The sequence below is a fragment of the Candoia aspera genome, chromosome 1, assembly GCF_035149785.1.
Source record: "Candoia aspera isolate rCanAsp1 chromosome 1, rCanAsp1.hap2, whole genome shotgun sequence".
Lineage (NCBI taxonomy): Eukaryota > Metazoa > Chordata > Lepidosauria > Squamata > Boidae > Candoia > Candoia aspera.
The window spans coordinates 334,824,670-334,848,900 of NC_086153.1; the positions used below are offsets into that span (position 1 = coordinate 334,824,670).

The 24,231-nt window shown below is 44.6% G+C and overlaps 1 protein-coding gene across 2 annotated transcripts; it reads left to right on the plus strand.

Annotated features, from left to right (window-relative positions):
* TM6SF2 (transmembrane 6 superfamily member 2) lies at positions 1–23,942 on the plus strand. Of its 2 annotated transcripts, XM_063290807.1 has the most exons (10): positions 4–267; positions 7,246–7,343; positions 8,662–8,759; positions 11,930–12,027; positions 14,562–14,644; positions 15,464–15,588; positions 17,879–17,980; positions 19,804–19,896; positions 21,090–21,209; positions 23,177–23,942. In XM_063290807.1, the coding sequence occupies exons 1-10, from the start codon at positions 176–178 to the stop codon at positions 23,375–23,377; spliced, it is 1,110 nt and encodes a 369-aa protein (XP_063146877.1). In that variant the 5' UTR covers positions 4–175; the 3' UTR covers positions 23,378–23,942. The 2 variants fall into 2 exon arrangements, with proteins under 2 accessions (XP_063146878.1, XP_063146877.1); XM_063290808.1 differs by lacking the exon at positions 21,090–21,209 and having other exon boundaries at positions 1–267.
* The last annotated feature ends 289 nt before the right edge of the window (positions 23,943–24,231 follow it).

Genomic DNA, 24,231 nt, shown 5'->3' on the forward strand with positions numbered 1-24,231 from the left:
TAGAAAAAAGTCCTTTTTTTTTTTTGGCAAGAGGAACGCGTGAGCGAAGAGGAGCTTTTCGTTACGACAGGGAACCAGCTGCTTGGCCGATTGACCCTTTCCTGCTGGAGCGAGCGCCCCTTGCCGCCCATTCCCACGACCCTCTTCTTCCAGGTGTGTCTCCGCGCCGCTGAACATGCGGCTACATCCTCTCTGGGCCGCCGTCGGCCTTTTCTTCTCCGCCTTCCCGTTATCCTACCTCTTGAACACCACAGCGGCCTTGCACAAGTAAGTATGGTGTGAACTCGGCACGAAAGACACGAATTCCCTTCGATTGTTTTTTTTTCCCCTGACCCTCTTATGCCCTTTTCCCGCAACTTCTGGGGGATCAGGAGGAAGTGCATTAAAAAGCTTGGCACAGGGGAGTGGTAACCTGTGGCCAGGCGAATTGTGGGAAGGGGAACAAGGGGTAATGATGAACGAGAGGGAAATTGCAAAGGTGGAAACACACCCACCTTCAGGGACCACCAGCACCTTTGGGAGCAACCAGCCATCATAGCCTCCAGGTTGTGGGTCAAGGACTGGACTGTTTCTAGGGGTCCTTAAATGAGCCTGAAAAAAACCCTGACTTTTGATCATTTTTAGTCATTTTCTGTAGCTTTAATACGGGTTTTATGTTGATTTAAAGTTGCTATTTTGTTTTAGTGTATTTATATGGTTTGAAATGTAATGTAGATGGTTTAAAGGCAGGTGGTTTAATGTTGGGGGTTTAAATGAGATAGCTTAAAATTTAATGCCATTAGGGAAAGATGCTTTGTATAATAATAATAATAAAAACAACAACAATAATAGGGTCCTGCTTGATATACCTACAATTTTGGCTGCCAGCTTGTCCCACTGCCTTCTCTTCTGGCAGGTATAAGTGATCCTGTTGATTCTGTTTAGAACTACCACTGGGCAGGGAGAGGGGGAAGAAAACTCCTAACTTCTCCCGAAATTTCAGCAGGCTGAGCCTCCATTAAAAACTCCAGGGTTGTCTTGCCCAATCTGGTAATGTTCCCCAGCTGCATCTGCCTGTCATTAGCCGTGCTTCATAATCTGCCCATCAGAAAGATACAGCACAAAGGGAAAAGTGATGGGTCAGGAAGAGGAGAGACAAAGAACATGTTTGGGTATTGCTTCTTGAAAGTTCAGTGGTAGTTGTTAAAATGAGAACCAGGAAACCATTCAGTGAGAACAAGACAAAGGGAATTGGAGTTTTGGTCGGTGGGTGAGATGGCCTGGCTTATATTTGGGGTTAAGAGCAACACTCCAACTGACCTCCAGTGATCAAATCCCAGGATTCAGTGGCAGGATCAGAGTTGAAGGTTGAGCAATACGTAGGTATTAACAAATCTCCTCTGTATACAAGGTTGATCCACCTGATCTTTAGCATCACTGCTTCTCTCCAAGCAGGCAATGCGTTTCTTTTGCCAGGACTCCTGGCCCAGTCTCCCTTGGCAGAAATACAGTAGACTAAATAATCAATGGACTAAAATAGAATATTTTAGACTGAGCCTAAAAATACATTCTGGGGACTGCCAGCCTATGTGTTGTGGCAATTTGCCCACTGCTGTTGTAGAGATGTTCAAAGGGAATGCAGGGTGGCAATGCCTCCTCTTTTGTGTTTTTGTTTAAAGATTGACCCCGGAGGCATTTCTAAGGTTGAAAAGGCAGCGCCTCTCCGTCTTCCCAAAATGCATTCGTTTCTACCCATGGAGTATGTTTGCATGGCACCCACGCTGGGGATGCAAAAAATACAGCCTAGGGATGACATCATACAACCCCAAAGCATCCCTTTCTTGGCCCCCAGGGCTGCCCCACAGTAGGTGTGGCCAAAATGTTGTTCTGATTATGGTTGTTTAATGTTGAAGGTTTTAAGGAGCAAAATTAGGGCCTAAAGCTTTGCAGGTGCTAAAGTCCCTCATTGCAATCCTTAAAACATATGCCCCCCTTAAAACAAAACAAAAGAAAAATAGGGCACTTGTGAAGTATCTCTCTTAAAATGCTACCCCTACATTAAATCCTAATCTGGATAGGTGCCTGATCTTGGACTAATGCAATGTTTCTCAACCTTAGCAACTTGAAGATGTGTGGACTTCAGCTCCCAGAACTCCCCAGCCAGCATGGGAGTTGAAGTCCACACATCTTCAAGTTGCCAAGGTTGAAAAACAGTGGACTACAGGTAGTCCTCCCTTAACAACCACAACTGGGATTGGAATTTTGGTTGCTAAGTGAAGTGGGCATAAAGCGAATAAGATCCAATTTTATGATTTTTTGTGGTGGTTGTTAAGCGAACCACATAGTTGTTAAGCGAACCACATGGTTGTTAAACGAATCACACAGTTCCCCATTGATTTTGCTCACCAGAAGCCCTGTGGGAAGATTGAAAACAGTGATCACATGGCCATGTGACTCTGTGACGGTCATAAATGCAAACCAGTTGCCAAGCACCCAAATCATGATCTCATGAGTGTGGGGATGCTGTGACGGTCATAAGTGTGAGGACCGGTCGTAAGTCAGTTTTTCCAGCACTGTCAAAGTCCAAACCATCACTAAATGAAGCAAGGACTACTTGTAGTGTGATTTAGGCCTCCAGACAGAAAGATGGGAAGCTTGAGAGACTGCAGGAGCAACCACTCTAGCAGTAACATCTCCACTGCTCCTGCCTTTCTACAACAAAAGATATTATTATTTTATATTATTTTTATTGTAAACCGCCCAGAGTCCCTTTTTTGGGGGAGATGGGAGGTGGCTAAATTTGATCAATCAATCATCAATCAATCAATAAATTATTACTGTATTACAGTAGGAATCTCCCTGCTCAATCTTCTAACACCAGACATGCCATGCAACCCATTAATCCAGTGTTTCTCAACCTTGCAGCTTGAAGATGTGTGGACTTCAACTCCCAGAATTCTTCAGCCAGCCACGCTGACTGGGGAATTCTGGGAGTTGAAGTCCACACACCTTCAAGTTGCCAAGGTTGAGAGACACGGTGTTAATCGTTTCAACCATCCGATCCCCATCCTGCTGCCCTGCAGACACGTTGGACATCAGCTCCCATAGGCTAAGGGTATCTGCATTATATGCACCCTTCCTCATTGATTTAACTTCCCCCACTGTTGGCAAAATCGCAGACCCCTTTTTCATTTGGGTTACTTCATTTTATGCTGGGGACTCTCCCTCTTCCTTAAAGAAAGAGAATCTTCTTTAAAGTTACGTGGGAGTAAATCTCACTGAATATGGTGGCATGTGCCTAGCTTTGCACACCGAGGTTTACCAGTTACTTGCAGTAGATTATTTTGGCTTCCCCTCCTTACACCTTTCGGTTACAACCAGGGACTGAAGAACGAAGGGCAAGGACTTGGTTGAAATAAGTTTTTGCTTTGTCCTCTCTGAGCCCTTGTGCCTGTACTCTGCCTGTGTCAGAGGGGTCCATCCTGAGTAAGATTACAAAGGGATAATTTAAGATCCTGGTCCTTTACCCTTAAAAAACCACCAAATTTAATTTCACACTTCCCCTTGAACTTTCCATCCATTTAGGAAGAAAATGTTCTGGGAGGAGAGTGGAGGTAGTCTATTGTAGCCAAAAATCAGGACTCTGGTAGCATCCTTTCAGGCTAACACGTTTACTTAAAAGGCATAAGCTTTTGTGAGATGCAACTCCCTTCATGTAGGCAAAAGCTTGTGCTTTTTAATCAACTGTATTAGTCTGAATAGATTCTATCAAATTCCTCATTTTCAGCAAGTTGAGCAAAACAGTCCATTTGTTGTTTAACGTTCTAAGTTTCTAGTCCATAAGTTCACCCAACCCATCATTATTTCTATTGTCCTGATCGGCAATGCTTTATTTTTGATTCCGAGAGGGACCCTATCCCCCACCTTCAAAGTATGGATCAGCTGCCAGCCCATTCCAGCATCCGTACACAAACTGGGGAAGAAACGCCATCTTACATTTTGTTTTTGGCAGCTAAATATCTCAGGCTGATGCTGGCAGCCTGGGTGGCCACAAGCTGCCAATTTTGCAATGACCGGCTTAGCTCAGCTGGATATTGCACAGATTGGTTGGAGCGGGTGACTTAGCTGCACTTTGATCCCAAGTCTGTAGATGGCAAAACTTGCAAGCTGACACAGCACCCTGCAGGTTTATGGAGGCTGTCTCCCCTGATCTGGGAATGGATGTGCTGATGATGTGTACAGAAGTATAGGCCTCCTGCTGTTCATTTATATTACTTTTGTTTGTCCAAACGGTGAATTATCGAAGAAAAGCATCCATATTAAATCAGGAGGAATTGGGTTGCAGCTTTTCCAACTAATCCATTTTATTAAAAGGCAGAAACTTTGGGGAGCTGAAAGTTGATAGCTTCAAGAAAATTGGTTAGCCGGTAAAGGTGCTATCAGACTCTTCCTGATTTTTGGCTACTATAGATAGTGCAATGCTCCTCCTACAATGTCTACATTAAACAGTGATGCAGGATTAAAAAAAAAACCCAAAGTGTGTTACAGTAATTAAAATGAACTAAACACAACTCCAAAAACTTAATTAACAGATGAAAAATCCATCGGATAAATAGTCTCTGTTAAAAAATTAATTCACTTATTAAGCTGATCATTACTCTCTATGAGATGGGTAGCTATATAAATATGATGAAATAAATAAATAAATAAAATCTTAGGCCATAGACCAATGTATACACAGTATATAGAGCAGTGTTTCTCAACCTTAGCAATGTTAAGATGTATGGACTTCAACTCCCAGAATTCCCCAGCCAGCATATTAGACACATCAGTTGAATGGAAGTCTTTTGCAGAGCGTTTTTGAAATGTGTCCCAAGGCTACAAGGATCTAGTGCAGCAAGGGGAGGGCCCATTGTTTTCTAAACCTGGTCATCATGGGAGGGCCCATGCAAATGACCCCTTGCAGGGAGAAAGTCCTCAAAATTTGAGCCTCTGACATATGGCTGAAACAGCCTTTCCTTGACTTTTTTTTTTTTTAAATGCTTTGAGTCAGTGTTGACTCCTGGCGACTACCTGGACTAGTCCCTGAAGTTTTCTTGGCAAGATTTCAGAAGTTTGCCCTTGCTTGCTTCTTAGGGTTGAAAGAGAAGGACTGGCCCAAGGCCACCCAGCTGGCTTCATGCCCAAGGCAGGACTAGAACTCATGGCCACGATTTCTAGCCTGGTGTCTTAACTACTACACCAAACTGCCTCTCTTCCTTGACATAGAAACATAGAATGTAAGGTTTGGAAGGTCCCTTAGAGAGCATCTAGTCCAACCCCCTGCCCAGTGCATGAATCTATTACTACGGTATCCCCAACAGATGATGATCCAGTGAAGGAGAGTCTACCACTTCTTCCTGATCTCCCAGCAAAATCTGTTGCTTCTCCTCCTGTTTCTGCAAAAACTCTGAAGTGTTCTGACCTGTCTCATACACCACTCTCTTCAAATACACAAAGATGGTTCTCATGCCTTCCTGCAGTCATCTCTTTGCTAAACGGACCCAGTGCATCCGATCATTCCTGATCCCTTTTCACTTCTAGTCCCTTACTACCTTGGTGGCTCTTCTCCACACACCCACCAATTTGTCAACGGCCTTCCTAAAATGCAGCATCCAGAATTGGATGCAGTGCTCCAGGTGTGATCTGACCAGTGCAGAAAAGGGACAGAGAGGAATGTCGCCAGCATGGCTTTGAGCCACATTTAACACACTCGCAAGGCACCGCATTAGAAATAATGAAAAATGCCTTTTTCTAATGCTAGTAGAGAACAGCAAAACTTGATGGGCAAAGGAAAGGCATCTTCCTCTGGGATTAGCTGGCTAGTCTAGCATTTGCCTGCTTAAAGGCAGCTGAGCTTTGGGTCCATCTAAAAATGCTAGCATTGAGTTGTGCGGGGGGTGCTCTGTGCTCTCCTGTCATGTCCTCTTTTATCTCCTCAGCTAATAACTATAGATCCAGAGTCCCCATGCAGCTCTGCAGATGCTGAGTGGCCTTTTCTGACCCTGCTAAACTGCAGGCTTACTGCAAGAATTCGAGGCCGGATCTGCATTGCAGTTCAACACCAGGCACCAGCTGTTTTCTGCACTGCCACTCAGAGCTTGGTTGCAGTGGCTGCTGCTGGTATAAACAGGCCAAGCCCTTCAGTTTGCATTCAGGGTGATTCCTCTCTGCTTTGGGATGGTTGGGGCAGCGGGGCAAGGACTGTGGCACATGCTGTATGCACAAGCTGGGTCAGGTTGAGTCTCTAGCACTTTTTATTAAAAAGGTGTCTTAGCAAGCAGCTGCTGAGAAAAGACCTTCCTTTGCCTTAGACCCTGGGAAATCACAGCTGATTGGAAACAGCAGTTTTGGAGTTCTGTAGATGGGCGAATATGGAGCTCTGGGAAGAAATTTAACATCCCCTAGATCTGCAAAGCAATTCAGCTCACCATGAAGGAATGATTTTTTGCAGGCTCTGCAACATGGCTAACCTCAGTACTGCATTCTGAGCCCCCCCCCCACATGGTAGGGGGTATATTATGGGCTATATCATGGTTGGGGTTACCCCATGCCTTATTACAAGCAAGCAAAACATTTATTTATACAGCCCCCACTCCCCACCCTGGAGCACAGTCTAAACCACCCTCAAAGTTTAACAGTGAAAATTGCACAGAAGCCATAGCATCAGTACACACCGCGATAAGTTTACAACCACAATAAAAACAACACCGCTGCAGTGATAAAATGCTAAACCTATCCATCTTCTCAACCTTAGCAGCTCTAAGATGGGTGGACTTCAGCTCCCAGAATGCTGGCTGGGGAATTCTGGGAATTGAAGTCCACCCATCTTAGCAGCCAAGGTTGAGAAACGCTGTTCTAACTAATCAGATTTACAGCAAAACAGCCCTACTGCCATTCTCAGCTCACAATCGCTTCCACTAATTTGTCTGCTTCGTTAAATCAATAAGTTTTCAAATGTTTCTTAAACGCATCCAAAAATGTATGGAAGAAAAGCAGGGGACAGAATTTTGTAATTGGGAGCCTAGTATTGCAGTTAGGAGACGTCTTTTAAAGTTTGATAATCTGGAGGAGGGTGGATGGTTTGGATTGTTTTATATCACACATTTTTGTAAGCTGCCCCAAATTGCCATTTGGGAGAATTTTAAATAGTGATCCAAATGGTGGCTTTTTAATTAATTACTTCAGCATTTGAACTCTGTGCTTGTTGTTCCTTCCTCCCTGCAGCCCTTTGGTTATTGCAGCAGTCAGCGTGATTGTTCTGTCGTCTTTCTTTGTTCTGATTTATCTCCCAAACCTCTCCTACGAGGATCCTCTCTTGTATGGTACGTTCATTTTCCATTTTACTTGTCTGGTTTGTCATGCATGATGCCATCTTGGTTGATCCTTTGACCACGAGGGACCAGTGGTAATAATTGCTCACTCCCTGGTTACCTCTTCCTTCCAAGTGATTAGATCACTGAATAGGGTTTTGTATAAATAAGGCCCCTGAAGATAGTTGAACGGATTGCAACTGCAGCCAGCAGATATCTACCTGCCAAATATCTAGAGCACGGTTTCTCAACCTTGGCAGCTTGAAGATGTGTGGCTATGCTATGCTATGCTGGCTGGGGAATTCTGGGAGTTGAAGTCCACACATCTTCAAGCTGCCAAGGTTGAGAAACACTGATAGAGATCACTGCAGGATGGATAGACAGGAGAACATTTCTGAACTGCTGCAGATGGCTTTTTCCCATGTTCCTATATTCACCCCACTGATGAAATTGGCCTGCTAAACCAGAGGCATATTGGTCAGAGCTGAACAAAGAAGGAGCATTTCTTTTACAGGTAGTCCTCGACTTACGACCACACCTGGGTCTGGAACTTCTGTTGCTAAGCAAGGTGGTTGTTAAGTGAGTCATGCTCCATTTTATGATCTTTTTGCTGTGCTCATTAAGCGAATCACTGTGGTTGTTAAGTGAATCCAGCTTCCCCCATTAACTTTGCTTGTCGGAAGCTGGCTGGGAAGGTTGCAGATGGTGATCATGTGACCCTGGAAAGCTGCAACTGTTGTAAGTGTGAGGCAGTTGCCAAGCATCTGAATTTTGATCACATGAACACAGGGATGCTGTGACGGTCATAAGTGCAAGGGCCGGTCACAAGTCACTTTTTCCAGCACTGTCGTAACTTTGAACAGTCACTAAACGAATGGTCGTAAGTCGAGGACTACCTATATCAGAAACTTGATGTTGGGGAAAAGGATTATTCCATACAAAGTCACCCAGCTGGCTTTCCCGTCTAAAGGAAGACTAGAACTCACCGTCTCCTGGTTTCCAGAGCAACCCATTAGCCACCACTCCCTCACCCTGCTCTCAGTAGATGGAGCTAAAGAACTAGTGGAAAATTTTGAGACGAAGTGCTTGCATGATCTGAGCATCTGGAGACTAAATGGACAGCCCAATTTTTATAGCACATTTTCAGTGGAGTAAAAGAGTTGCTAGTTCCCCTGAGGCTCTGGGGTTAGAAAAGCTGTTGAACATAGAATACAAATTCATGGATTTGTTTAGGAAATGTAGCCGTCTCACACCGAAAGTTCAAAGCCTGTGAAAACGGGCACCCAGGCGCACAAGCACACCTTCTTACTGGCTCTCTCTGTTCTGCCAGTGTTCATGGTCTTTTGCTTCCTCATTGGAGCTGATGTGGCGGTCGCTTTGGAGGAAGACGGCTACACAAGCAACTCTGGAGATTTCTACGTCAGAGAGGTTTGTCTGCTGGGATCCAGCCTGTGCGTTTGGAAGTGTGGGAAATCCACCATTAAGTTCTGTGTCTCCAGCCTGCCTAGAGAAGCAGCGATGTATGTAAAAAAGGGGGCAAGCTTTGATCGCACAGTGCCATCTTGACTTTTTTGACTACCCTCTGGGCTAATGGGTCCTCTGGGAGATGCAGTCTCAAGATTGATGGCATGAGGAGTTAGGAAAATTAGTTTCCCTGACCTTTCCTAGATTGGCAACATGATCTAGCAATTTTTTAAAAAAATTCAGCTGCACTTCAGCCACCATGCCTTTTTTCAGATACAGGTAGTCCTTGCTAAACAACCATTCATTTAGTTATAGTTTGGACTTATGACAGTGCTAGAAAAATCAACTTATGACCGGTCCTCACACTTATGACCGTCACAGCATTCCCATACTCATGTGATCACGATTTGGGCACTTGGCAACCAGTTCACATTTATGACCATCACAGAGTCACATGGTCATGTGATCGCCATTTTTGACCTTCCCAGCTGGCTTCTGGCAAGCAAAATCAATGGGGAACTGCATGATTTGCTTAATGACCATGTGGTTCGCTTAATGCCCATGGTGATTCGCTTAATAACCACCACAAAAAATGTCGTAAAATGGGGTTGGATTTGCTTTATGACTGCTTCACTTAGCAACAGAAATTCCAGTCCCAATTGTGGTTGTTAAGTGAAGACTACCTGTATCTTTTTAACCTCCCTTACACAGACCTGGAATTTCCTAATGGTCTCTTTTCCCACTAGTTCCTGACTCTGATTAACTTTTTGAGATCGTTTCTGCGTTGTTGCCAAAGGACAAGAAGACCACCCCTATTGAGAGCAATCTTTACCCCTCTCCTAATGTTACGCTTGTGCTCCTTGACTGTTAAGTGGTTGGTTCTGGATGCCATTCAAGGTGCTGCAGTTGAACTTCTCAGCCTTTCTAGATGGCACTAACTAGCTGATCTCAAAAAGCTACGTAGATCTGGTTAGTATTTGGATGGGGGACCACCAGGAAATCCCAGGGTGGGGAATTAAAAGAAAGAAAAACCAGAAAAAGCCAATGTCAAACAATATGGACGCATCCATAAAGTTGTCAAAAGTTGAGCTCAACTTGATGGAGACTTACTGTGGATGATTCTAGAATACAAGAGGACATCTCCTCCTGGTAGCTTGTCCAAAGACAGATTGTTGGCTACTTTCATAGTTGGATCAATGTGAAAAAAAAAAATTAAGATGAGGCGTTTACAATTTTTCTTGCCAGGTTTATATCTGCAGACAAACTTAAGTATGTCTGTTGGTGGGAAGGAGAGAAAACGGGCCAAGTGCAAAGAGTTGGAATGTTGGGAACATGTCATGGGCACATTCACAAAATGGCTACTTGAAGGATATGGCCAGTCACAGAACACCTTCCCTACTGCCCTTTTACCCCACCCAGTTTAGCTGCCTTTTCTTCTGGGCAGGTGAGCATGTTTTCAAACTAAGTATTGAACTGCATCCAGGAACAATGTTTTATTTCCTGAGACTGCAGGATGTAGCAGCATTCTTGGAAATAAACACGATGCCTTTTAGCTTGCTAGCTTCCCGTGAATTAATTTATGTATTGCATCAGTTGAAAAATAAATTCAGGTTGGATTTCTTTCTTTCTGTCTTTGCTTATTTAAACGATTTATACGGCCAGCTGGCCGCCCAACTCGGACATTACAACTCCGGGTGGTGTACAATAGATCAAAAAGCAAAACAAGACATAACATTTTGGTTAAAATCCAAAGAACAAATAGCCGACTAGGAAATCCTGTTCATATCCCTCTCCAGATGAGAACCTCTAATCATCCCAGCCTGAAGAAAAAGGCAGGCTTTGATTTCTGAAAGCCAGCAGGGTCGAGGCCAGCCATATCTTGGGCTTGGGGGTGGAGATTATTCCAGCGGGGAGAAGCACACCCCCAAGGCCCCATCAGATGGCCTTGTTTCAGGGAAGGGGCCTGAGCATGCCCAACCTGTTGGACTGTGCAGGACAGGCAGATATTGCTGGGGAGAGATGGCCTCAAAAGGGAAATATTGTGAAAATTCAGTTGCTGAGTTTTTAACTGGCGTGGTTGATGTGTCATTCGAGCTACAATCGAGTTGAAAGGGTGCTTAGGGATCCAAGCTTCCTGTTCTGTTCAGGAATGTTTGGTTTGACCTTGGCTTTGTTACTTCCAGTGGAGGAGACCTCGTGTAATGGGATGTGAGAAAGACCTTGGGAGACGGGGCCAAGAGATGCTGCCTAGGGAGTGGTCAGATAAGAGAGGGCAGAGCCCGGAGCTGGATAGTGGGCGGGGCAAGAAGCTCAGAAGGGACCCTCCCTAGTTTCTCGGGCTGTAAAGGAGAAGGTGAAGGACGCGATGATGCGGCGGGTTAAACTGCTGAGTTGCTGAGCTTGCCGATCGAAAGGTCGGCAGTTTGAATCCGCGTGAGGGGGTTTGCTCCTGTTGCTAGTCCCTTCCATTTAGTCATGCCGGCCACATGACCACGGAAGTGTCTACGGACAAACGCCGGCTCTTCGGCTTTGAAACGGAGATGAGCACCGCCCCCTAGAGTCGGACACGACTGGACTTAATGTCAAGGGAAACCTTTACCTTTACCTAAAGGAGATGGTGGGAGATTGGTACTTTCAGACTTGCAAGATTCTGTCAATGTAGCCCTACAATAAAGTAGAATTAGCTCATCTGGTCGTGTTTCCTGTCTGGTCCACCTGGGAAGGCTGACATCTATCTTGCAAGTCTCAAAGTACAATTCTCCCCCTGTCTCCTTTACAACCCAAGAAACTAGGGAGGGTCCCTTCTGAGCCTCTTGCCCTGCCCGTTATGCAGCTGCCGGCTATGTCCTCTCTTATCTGACCATTCCCTGGGCAGCGTCTCTTTGCCCCGTCTCTCAGGGTCTTTCTCACATACCATTACACCCTGCCATCTCATAAGGTAGCTAGTCCTATTAGGAAGTTTCTCCTAAAATTTAGCTCAGCTTTGTTTTGATTCATTCCAGCCCTGCCTTCTGGAGCAATAGAGAACAGGCTTGCTCTATCCAGCGGGTTGACCTGTTTTGAAGGAATCTGGGATAGGAGCGAGATCAAGATGCTTTTCTAATGGTGTTGCTGTTTTGTCCTTTCGGTTGTAGGGTTACCTTGGCACAGCGTATGTCATTATGATCTCCTACTGGCACGCTGTCGTGAGCTATGCCATGTATCTCGTCATGATTGCAGCCATTGTTCAAAGGTGAGGCCAAATCTCAGCCCTTTGAGGTGGACCAGGTCAAGAAACACACAAGAACAGCTGGAACGCTATGTATTGTTATGGGGTATAGTAACTGTAGAGAGAAAGGGAGATGACCTTGATGAAAATATGCAAGAACCATAGCCTAGGCAAAGGGGGGTGAATATTTTAAGCCCTGGGAAACAAAATCGTATTTATTTTATTTTATTATTCAAATTTAATTACCACCCATCTCCCCCAAAAGAGGGACTCTGGGCGGTTTACAATAAAATCAAGCTCCAGACATAAACATTAAAATCTCATAAAAGCAACAACATCACAATTATTATAAAATACAATAAATAAATATAAAATCCAAGAAAGATATAAAATCCAGGCTGGTGGGAGGGACTTTAGGGTGCGAGCCACCCCCAAGAATGGTTATTCACTTTCCCGCCCCAGGCGAGACAACAGAACCAGGTCTTCAGGGCCTTCCGGAAGGTCAGGAGTGAAGGGGCCTGCCTCACCTCCGGGGGCAGGATGTTCCAGAGGGCAGGGGCCACTGCAGAGAAGGCCCGTTTCCTGGACCCCACCAGATAAAATTCTCTTACGGATGGGGTCCGCAACATGCCATCTCTGGATGATCAGGTGGGGCGGGCCAATGTAATAGGGATGAGACGGTCCCTCAAAACTTCCCTGATCCACTGGAATATAAGAGAGTGGGGAGGTACAGCACAGTCAGAGTCATTGCCTGTTATTTTAGCCCATCTCAATAAAGTACAGTTCTAATCTTCCTGTGTAGTTGATTTTCTGGTCTGGTCTATTGTACCTACTGAGGTTGACAATACAGGTAGTCCTCACTTAATGATCACAATAGGGACCAGAAAATTGGTTGCTAACTGCTGTGGTCATTACGTGAGTCACCATGTGACCGGACCCAATTTTATGACCATTTTTATGATGGTCATTAAGTGAATCAGGGGTTGTTAAGCAAATCACCGGCAAAAAAGGTTGCAAATCACGATCATGTGACTGCAGGACGTTGCAACTGGTTGTAAATGTGAGCCAGCTGCCAAGTGACCAGACTGAAATCGTGTGGCCGTGGGGGTGGTGCAATGGTTTGTGACAGGTTGTAAAGCATTTTTCCCGAGGCCGTCGTAACTTCAGACTGTCGTTAAATGAACAGTTGTTAAGTTAGGACTACCTGTAACAGAATCTTAAAAACTTGACAGATTCTTTCTCTTGCTTCTCATACAAAGGCAAATCAAGAAAGGGAAATCTTGAGTTTTTTCCTCACCCCTTCCGGTCTGTTGGGGCTAAGCTGATGCTTTCATTACAGTCACTGAATTCCTTCTTCAAGGCCACCTCTGTATTCCTTTGCACCAGGGTTACCTGCCTCGTTAACTTGCCCTGTTTACAGTGTGCAGGTTTCATAGAATAAATATTTATAGCTTTGAAGGGGCAACAGCTGGAATTTAGTTTGTCATGCTAATGCTCAGAAGTCTGGAACCTCTCTCCAGAAAAAAAAAAGGTTGCAATGCAAACTAGGTAGAGCCTCCCTGGAGAGAAGCAGTTTACCTTTCCATATGTATGTGCTTGTTTCTTAGATTTATATCCCATTTTCCTCCGGGCACTTAAGCATCTTTAGCATTCCCTTTTCCAGCTTTTCCCTGCAACAACAACCCTGTGGTGTAAGTTGGGGTGAGAGATAATGAGTGGCCCAAAGTCACCCAGTGAGCTTCAGTTCCTGAAGGTGGATGTGAACCTAGTCTTCCTGTCCTAAATCCATCTAATACTATTAGTCATGGTAAATAAGTGGACCTGACCTGTTCAGAGGCAATCTATTTCTGAGTATCAGTTTTTGGGAGTAAATAATCCTGAAGTAAGGTTATTTATCTTTTCTTACTTCTCTGCTTCCTAGCTGGTTGGCCCTTGTTAGAAACTACTTGCTGGATGATTTTTCCTTTCTTTTTAATTTGTGAGATGGCTCTTTGATTTAATGCTTCAGAAACCTTTTGATGAAAGATAAGGGTACATAACAGCTAATCGCAAGGATAGTTCATTAGAACTTCCATATTTAAGAGCAGTCTATCCCTGTATTCCAAACACTGCAAATGAAGGACAACACAAGACAGTTAGCTTCTGGGCTTTGTAGATGGGTTCGTTCCCCCCCACCCCTGGCAAATGGGACCATATGGGTTGAAAGATTGCAAAGCATCTAGTGAGGACTGAGCATGTCTCATGGCCAAGGAAGGCTAACTAGACCACTGACTGGCTAGACAAAAACGGGTTAGCTAGTTTGTGGCTTAGTACGTGCCAGTGTGGTTAGCGTGAATGTAGGCACTGAGTTTGGAGGAGGTGGAAATAGGCAAGTGGGATGGAGAAATAGAAGGGAGTGGGGGGTCATCTGGAAGATATTGCTGATGGGTTAGAATGGCAAACAGGATTCCTTCCTACTGCAATGCTTTTTTCAGGTTCCTGCCTTGTCCTTCTCCTAAATGCTTTCTAGATATTTGTTGGCTTTCTAAAAAGAGTTACTGGAACATTTTGTTTTCTAGAAAGAGTTACCGGAACATCGGCCTCTACTGGGCTGGATCCCTCACAATGACCTTTGTGGTCTTCCTGCTGGGCAATGTGATTGGTGAGTCCTATTTTTTTCCTGGACTTGGCAAAATCTCTTCTCCATTTCAGTTATTATTTAAAATAAAGAAATAAGCCCATTTCTTACAATCAAGATATTAGGAGGAAGCTAAAAAAATAGAATGGAGTGGCTGCTATTGGATTTCCACCCCCATAAATTAGCAGAATCAACATCAAGCAAAGCTTGGGTGTGGATCCTTGGAGACCTCCAAAAGTCGATTATCTAATTTGATTGTTCATGGGACTGAAGGGGAAAATAATTAAAAATACAATGGAAGAGAAAGCATATTAACTGTGCTTAATTTTAATGAAATGGAAAAGAAATTAAATCAGACTACTTTTTGTGGAGTTTGTCCTACCAAACCAGGTTCGCTTCTAGCAGGATTGTTGGTAAATTCTCCCAAATTTATTGGGTGTGAAAGGCCCAATGTTGATTCCAGTGAGATCCTTGGGGGAATTCTTTTCCATCCCTCCTCCAAGCCTTATAACAACCTCCATCCCTTTCTATAGGTCAGGGGTTTTCAAACTTTTTCATGTTGTGGAACCTGTTAAATTAAATAAGTTCCCAGGATGCCTGATCAAGAGGCAAAACTCTAATGATAGAAAATCGGCTGTGTTTGAATGAACTTTTTTTTTTTGCCCTTAATTTCTCAGGGAACCCCATCATATTCTCATGGAACCCCGTGGTTCCATGGAAGACAGTTCAAAAAACCCTGGTAATAGAACTTAAAAAGTATAGCAGATAAGATGGACACTTTGGGGGCTCCATAACACAAACGCTAGGAAAATCTGGTAACCTTTATGTGATCTTTGCTTATAGGGAAATACAGCTCTGAGATCCGACCAGCCTTTTTGCTCAACCTTCCTTATCTCATCATACCCATTTGGGCAGCCAAAAGATTCTTTGCCCAGCCCAGGACCTGCCCTCTGCCAACAGCTGATCAGGTATGCAAAGTATATGTATATACCATAGTGCTTTTTATATAATAGGTTAAGTTTCTTTTTTAAAGTTTTTTTTTTCTTGGTGCCTTTGAGCCAGTGTTGACTCTTGGTGACTGCCTGGACTAATCCCTGCAGTTTTCTTGGCAAAATTTTTGGAAGTGGTTTGCCCTTATCTTCTTTTTCCCAGGGCAGAGAGAGGGACTGGTCCAAAGCTGGCTTCATGCCCAAGGCAGGACTAGAACTCACAGCCAATCCACAAATAAGAGCACTGTTGGGCACCTTGTACATAATTAAGTGTACCTGTATGATTCCCACGCCTTGGATAGGGCTTGAAGCATGAAGAAGAAAACTGGCTAAAATCAGCTGTGACACATAGAGAGTGGAATTGGGATGCTGCTGCTGGTGGTGGTGGTGATGGAAGTCCAGTGGAAAGGACTTGTAGAGGGAAGAGGGAATGACAAGAGGAAGAGCTTCTACCAAGACAACAGTCAGATAAGAGGGGATTGAGTCTGGGCCAAGAAAGTAACGTGAGAAAATGTCTCAGGCAAGCCCCTCCCCAGTTCACACAAAGCTAAAATGAGCAAGGAGGAAGCACATTCGGACTTGTAAGATGCTGTTACCACAGTGGTTACAATAAATGTTCTGACCTCTGTGGCATTGGTTTCTTAAGCTGGTCTGTCATGACTATAACTTTTGTATAACAATAGTGTTTTTTATTATTGAACAAAAGTCATCGTTCTTTCCAGTGATTTCCCCTAGCCCTGGATACCAACCTTTCCATGAGCATTCAATGCAGTTTTTAATCCATCCCTTCTATTCCCAGTGCTCAGAGACAAGTATTCTTGCTTATATAGTCAAAACAGCATCATCCATGCACAAGAGTGAGGGATCAGCATGTTCTTTCTTTTTTTTTTGCAGACGTATAAAGCTTCTTTGGGGAAGGAACCTTGGTGGGGGGGGGAGGGGGACAGAGGTGTCTTCAGGAGAGCAAATAATGAAAGCAGACTTATGATGTTGCAGTGCAACTTCTGCCCTTTCTATAAGTGCATCACAATATTGATCACACACATGTATAAAAGAGAGAGGTTGCATTGCGATGGAATTGGGGGGGATGACCCACCCCTGGACACAGCCGTGGAGGGCCAGGCATGCTCAGTGATCATGAAAGGGTGACTTAATTCCTGCAGGTCAGAACACAGAGAACCATCTGGGAAGCAACAAAGAACGAAGTGGTAACCTGAACAGCATTATCCCACACTGCAATATTTTGTTGCAGATCCTGATTATAGCTGCAGATTAGTAATGATCATTGGGGGGCTACTCTTTAAGCTCTGCCCACAGGCTTCTGGAAGTAGTACAGTTTTCAACACCGAAAAACACACTTCGTCATAACTAGACCATTCCAGAGAGAGGGTTTCGAGTAAATAAAAGGACATTGCTCAAATCTCGTCTCCAAGGCTACAGAGGGCTAAGATGTTCTCCTGCTTTTGGTTTGGATTTAGCAAGAATGTCTGGGAAAAGGAAGAGCTTGGAACGCAACCGGGGTTTTTGCTGCTGCTGCTGCTGCTGTTTTTAATTAGATAAACAAGACCTCAGACCAGCCTTTCTCAACCTTTTGACGCTGGAGGAACCCTTGAAATATTTTTCAGGCCTCGGGGAACCCCTGCCCATTCAGGCTCAGATAGAGGCCAGGAGTCACACAATCATTATATTTGTTTCATGGGTAGGCCTGAAGATATGCGTTAACAGTGTTCTTATACTGAAAATAAAGAATGAAACTTACCTCTCTGATGTGAAGTTGCCCAAATTGGAAATAAAATTTTAAATAAATCGTGATCTCCCAGGGAAACCCTAGGGACCACTCGCGGAACCCTGGTTGAGAAACCCTGCTTCAGCAAAGGCAAACTATTAGGGAAAAAAGATTAGTCTAGCAAAGAATCAGGTTTGAATAAGTAGGCTTAATTATAGATGGTAATTAGGGAATTCGACAGCTTGACAGACCACCCAGAAAATAAGTTATCAGACTGAGAATACGCCAGACTAGACAACCACTTTGTAGGGTCAGGTGTAAGCCTGCAGGCCATTGCACATCCCCCGACCCCTGGGGCTGCAACGTCACTTCCTGCCTGTCCACAGTCTTGGACTTGCAGCACCTTCAAAAGAGGTTGACAGTGATGATCTTCCAGAGAAGACGTTGGCTCCTCTTTTCAGGCCCCAGTTTTGAGTCCCCAGGTGCCTTTTGAGAGCAAGACTCCAAATCTTACCTTCTACTTTTCTTTCTGCTTTGGGGAAGGTTGCAGAAGAACAACACAAAAATCTGGTCCAGCGCCCTATGGATTTGGGATTGGTAGGGTTCCTCCTTCTGGCTGTGGTCTACACACTCTTCCGAGGACTGGTAAGGATAAGTGTCTGTCTGTCTGACTAGCTGTCTATCTAGACCAGTGTTTCTCAACCTGGGCAACTTTCAGAGGGGTGGACTTCAACTCCCAGAATTCTCCAGCCAGCCATGCTGGCTAGGGAACTCTGGGAGTTGAAGTCCACACCTTAAAGTTGTCGAGGTTGAGGAACACTGACCTAGACTGTCAGATTTTTATTTCCCACCAGAAATATCAGGGTTTCATTTGTGCTCTGAATGAGGTAGATGAGCTGGTTCATGGGGACTTTGGTGATCCGTGATTGAATAGCAGGTAATCCATCAGTGCTGGATTGCAAGTACTGATCTCTTGTGGCAATAAATTCTGCCAGACCTGCAGTGTCCAAAATGTCTAGATCAGCAGATCCATTTTCAATCCTGATCTGCATTTTGTAAGCATCCTTAATGGAGGGGCCATGTTCTTCTGGGAAACATGACTGATAAACTGCACGGTCATGACACTCTTGCCAACCCTGCTGATGCCCAGGGTCATACCTACCTACCTACCCACCCACCCACCCACCCACCCACCCACCCATCCATCCATCCATCCATCCATCCATCCATCCATCCATCCATCCATTTATCCATTTATCCATTTATTCAATTTGTATGGCCGTCCATCTCAAACAAGTGACTCTGGGCAGTGAACAATCAAAAAATCAATTAAAAACCGAATTACAATCACAGTACTAAAAATTAAATACATACTGCAGCCGAGAAAAATATTACAATCCATAGATGTTAACGTAACCATAACTTTTTCCTTTAAAGGTACTGTATCCCGCATGTGGAATGACACCTGATGCCTTAAATTGGGCCAGCTTGTTGGCTAAGCTGGCCCAGCTCAGTTTACAGCAGCCCTTCAACAATTTTCCCAGTTGGGCCAGCATTTAAACTTGGGGTGTTTTCCATACAAAGGAGATGCTCAGCCGCTAAACTGGGGGCTCAGGTTTGTGGCCTCTGGGCCCCACGGGGCTCTCTGAGTCATTTCATGCAGTCTGTGATGGTGTTTTGGAAAGTATGTCCTATGGAGCATACGTCTTTCAGGTAAAGGAGGAGGCAATGCTCACTGCCTGTTTCCATGGGTGTAACAGCTGAGACAACAGCAAACCAGACAGAACCAGAGCTTGAGGTATCTGCCATTCCCTGGACATTTAGAGACTGCCAACCTTTGGGGCCATAGGGTTTTTTTTCCTGAAGTTGAATGCTGGTACCCTCATCGAAATGTACGTTCTGCCCTGAGCTTTGGGGCCCTAACGTTTGGAAGAGAGGGGCTTGTTCACAAAAACCACATCTCTTTTCCTCCCCCCACGCCAGTTTCACAATACAGGTAGTCCTTGCTTAGCGACCACAACTGGGACCGGCAACTCGGTTGTTAAGCAAAGGGGTTGCTGAGTGAAACCGCAATTGTGTTTACAATCTTAATTCAGCTTTCCTTTACTTTACAGACCTGCCAAGGTTGTAAATGTGAGGATTGGTCACAAAGTTACTTTTTCACCACTGTCATAACTCTGAATGGTCACTAAACAAGGCAGTCACTAAACGAGGACTGTCTGTACTGTTTAATTGACGCATTCCTGCTTGAGTCTGTTCGTTAAAAGAAGCAAAACTGAATGAAGCATTTTGCAAACTGTCTTCTGATACAGAAGATGCATACATTTTCAGATATGGTGTCCATAGAGGTAATCATCCCATTTTGGAAGAGTAGAGAAGAGTATTAGAGTTGGTCATGAGTTTGGAAGGGGCAAGGGAAGTAGATTTACAAACTGTGTGTGTATGTTTGTGTCTCTGTGCAATTACAGGTTGTTCTGGACTGCCCGGCTGATTCCTGCTTTGATTACGTTTACCTGCAAGAACCATACCTGCGCGATCCTGTGGCCTATCCCAAGATTCAGGTGCATCCAAACTGTCTGGGAAGAGAGAATCCCCTGTGGAATATTCTTTGCCAGCTTCTCCCAACCTAATGCCCTCCAGATGTTTGAGTCTGCAGCTCTTGATTGCCTCCTCTTCCTTTAATTAAAATGACAGCACCTGTTAGAACAGTGTTTTCCAACCTTGGCAACTTTAAGATGTGTGGACGTCAACTCCCAGAATCCTCCAGCCAGCCATTCTGGCTGGGGAATTCTGGGAGTTGAAGTTGACACATCTTAAAGTTGCCAAGGTTGGAAAACACTGTATTAGAGAATCCACGGCAGGGGACAGCACCTGGCTGACCTTGGCTGACCTAGAAAGCAAAGCAGGTTGGACCTGGTTAGTACTGGATGGCAGACCACCAGGAAACCACTTCCATATTGTTGCCATGAAAACTACATCGATAATGGGTTCAGATGCTATTCAGGGGCTTAGAAAGTTAGGCAGAAAATGCTTAGAATTAAACAGGCAACAGAGGAGCTGTTTTCAGCTTAGACTGAAGCTCACAATTTCCCAGACATAAATATACTCCTGATTTTTCCCCTCCAGGCCACCTTCATTTCATTAGCCTGATTTTGAGGGGGGAAGGACCATCCAGTTGCTTCTGCTCCTGCTGTCAGTCTCACAGTAACCTGAACTTCCTGCCTCCCCCCTCTTATACTACAGTTCATTAAATAACCCTGAAAGTTATTTGAAATGCACAGCAAAGCTATTTTCAGGTAGCGGATTCTATAATGCCATTAATCCTGTGGCTGAGGAGGAAGTTTTACGTGCGCAAAAGTTGTGTTTGCACAACATGCTTAGCCAGGTCAAGGGAAGACCTTGGAGAAGGGCTTGTGCAACATGCTAAAACATGGTTAGTGTTCACCCTGGTTAGGTCTTTTGCAGTTCAGCCTGTTGTGTGAATGCAGTTTGGCTGGTTGGTTTAGGATCTGGATACTTTATGGCTCAGTAGATTGAGCCAAATCAGAAAATGTGTTAATTCACCAACCTGGTTAAGGTTATTGTGCGAATGCAGCTATAACTGTGCATTCCTCCCTCAGCTTCTGTTTTTAATGTCTGGATTGATGTGGTTGCCTCTGGTTCCAAATTTCGCTGCAGGATAGTCGTCATTCAAGAGATTGCTGATCGTTGCTCAGTGCTGGCCTCTAGTGTTCCTTTGTGTCCTTGTTTGCAGATGCTGGTGTATCTATTTTATGCCCTGCCATATTTCTGCATCTGCATCTACGGATTAGTCGTTCCTGGATGCACGTGGATGGGGGACTGGGCCTTGGTTTTTGCTGGTGCTGTTGGACAGGTATGTAAGCAGAGGGTGAGAGACCCTCACCCTCATGAGAGACCCTCACCTTCAGAACTCTAGTATTCTTTGACTTGCACCAGGAATGGTGCTGGGTGCCATTGGACAGTTCAAATTTTTACAAATGTCATGCAGCAGAAACTTTGTTGGCAGGAAAGACTATTGCACTTTAATTCCTTTATTCAGAAATACATTCCTCTCGGGTCTGTGGATTGCTCTTGATGAAATATGCTTTAAGATGGCAGCATAAGTCAAGGCTGGTTTACTTGGAAGTCATCTGAGAGAGTTCCGCATACTGTATACCAGCATTTCTCAACCTTGGGAACTTTAAGATGTGTGGACTTCAACTCCCAGAATTCCCTAGCTAGCCATGCTGGCTAGGGAGTTCTGGGAGTTGAAGTCCACGCATCTTAAAGTTGCCAAGGTTGAGAAACACTGCTGTATAATGAACTGCCAAGGATTGCAGCTGTAGTAAGCAGCAGGCAGCCTAAACCAGGCGTGTCGGAGGTGGTGGTGTAAAAAAAAATCAAGTTGGTGGCCACCACTGTACAATCAAAGCCGTAGGCCCAGCGGCAAGGCTTTAATTGCAAAGTTGTGGCCACAGTCTTAAGGTTTTTTTACCCCACCCTGTGGACCCCCATGGCTTGACTGGATGCATGTTGGCTGGGGGTTTACTTCTGAGGAAGTGTGTCACATTGTGGGATTGTGCAAAAAATCCCTGTGCTGCTCTCTCAACAGGTATAGCTTAAACCTATGCTTGTTTATCTTGGAAAAAGAATTCCTCATTTTGAATTTTAAGCAACTGTGGCTTTGTCAACTCCCTTGACTGACTGACTGGCAGACTGATTATGTGCTATCAAGTTGGTATTGACTCTTAACAACCCCATAGATAGGCTTTCTCCAGGATGACCCTCCACGATATGTATTTATTTAAAAGTTTCATTCAGTTCATTGATTGGACTCTTGGATAAATGTCCATGTGGTTGCATAGCCCAGGTGTCAGCCATATGATATTTGTGGAACCTCAAGTTTACACACCTATAGTTTCACAAGGTGTGCATATTCTCTGAGACTTCAGGCAAGGGAATAAACTTTGGAGAGATTTCAGCAGCGCTGCATTCAACTTCAAGAAATGCCAGTGTTTCAGGCAAGATCTGTGGGATGAGTCTGTTGAAATCTCAGTAACCTCATTCATTTTTAGATTTTGATCTATGAAAAGTTTGCCAGCTCCTGGCATAACCTTTTCCATGGGGGAAGGGGTTGGTTAGATGACCTCAGAGGTACCTTCCAGCTCAGTAATTCCTTGAGGTATCTTTGAACAGGGTAGCAATGAGATGTAGAAAAGTGCACCACTTTCTTTCTTGTCCCATACTTTTGTACTCTGCTGTTTTCCACTCCTCTAATACCAGTTTAGTCAGGAGAATTTCCAAAATAATTCCTGGAATTATTGAAGCATTTGCCAATTGGCACACGTGCTTGAATGCCCTAAATAAAGAGAGGCATTTTTGATGGGACTCTGCATCAGTGTTTCTCAACCTCAGCAGCCTTAAGATGTGTGGACTTCAACTCCCAGAATTCCCCAGTTAGTGGGGGATTCTGGGAGTTGAAGTCCACACATCTTAAGGTTGTTGAGGCTGAGAAACATTGCTCTACATAAATTTACATATGATTCCTTTTGGAAGAAGCTTTACTGATGCACAAGTGTGCTCCTGCGCATCAGTGTGTTGCAGCCCTCACCCTCAAAAAAGCCATATTTCGTTGCCTCTCTGTGCCGGACCTGGGTGGAGGAGAAAAAGGCACAAATGCAATAAGAAAGCTGAAAATTGGAACACTATACGAAATGTGGGGGAATCCCCCCTCCCCCCAAAAACCAGAACAGACAATTCCTAAATGTATCTTTTCTACTTTGGAAATAAAATTGGGGGACTTGGAACCACAAAACCCTTTCTGTCTGTTCCATATTTCAGGCCCAGTTTTCCCACATCTCCGCTTCCATCCACCATCGCACTCCTTTTCCGTACCGCATCCCAGAAAGAGAATGGTGGTTTGTTATCATATGCAATGTAGCCTACGCAGTGGGCCCGCAACTCTTAGCTTACCGCTGTCTCTACAACCCTGCCTTTTTCTGTTGTCCGGTTTCCCGGGCCGAAGACAAGAAGAAACAGTGAAAAAACAGAAACTTTGCACTTGCTGTTGCTCACAGATCCAGTGGTGTTACACACAGGTGCTTCCTTGGAGAACCCCAGTTCTGACAGGGTTTTAAGTCTCTTGGGGGTGGGGTGGGGTCCAAACCATTCCAGGTTCTTGCACAGCCTAAGCCAACCTTTGTTTTGTCTGCATGATGCCCTTGAAGCTGAGTTGAAGCTGTGAAATCAAAGATCTGTCTACAGCAGATCTATTTGCTACCAGGTGGCGAACAAGGTTAACACAAAGGCGTGGTGTTGTGGTGTCCTTACAAAACTACTCTGAGGTTTTTTGGGGGTGCTGGGGCATGTGAGAATGCAGAAGAGCGAGAGAGATCTGGAAATCTTTGAGGATGTAATTTGAAGAAGCTGGCTCTCCTGGTACCCCCCCCCATTTTCTTATTCTTCGCCTGGAAGGGGAGGGGGTACTGATTTGTGAACAAAAGGATCCTGTTCATAAAACAGAAATGGGGACCTAGAGCAGCTCCAAGAAGTCACTGTTTACAGAATTAGAAAGAAAAAAAAAGGATTAATATATGACTTTTAAAGAGTTTGGGTCTTATGTCTTTTGTCTGTGTTTTGCCAAACTGACTGTTGGTACAGGTAGTCCTCGCTTAACAACCATTTGTTTAGTGACAGTTTGGACTTATGACGGTGCTGGAAAAACTTACTTATGACCGGTCCTCACACTTAATGACCATCACAGCGTTTCCCTGGTCACATGATCACAATTTGGGCGCTTGGCAACCAGTTTGCATTTATGACCAGCACAGCATTCTGTGGTCATCTGATCGCCATTTTCAACCTTTCCAGCAGCTTCTGGAAAGCAAAATCAATGG

Coding starts and splice junctions, on each gene's coding strand:
- TM6SF2 (XM_063290807.1), top strand. CDS start 176: ATGCGGCTACATCCTCTCTGGGCCGCCGTCGGCCTTTTCTTCTCCGCC. Junction 15,589..17,878: donor CTCTGCCAACAGCTGATCAG/GTATGCAAAGTA, acceptor GCTTTGGGGAAG/GTTGCAGAAGAACAACACAA. Junction 17,981..19,803: donor ACACACTCTTCCGAGGACTG/GTAAGGATAAGT, acceptor GTGCAATTACAG/GTTGTTCTGGACTGCCCGGC.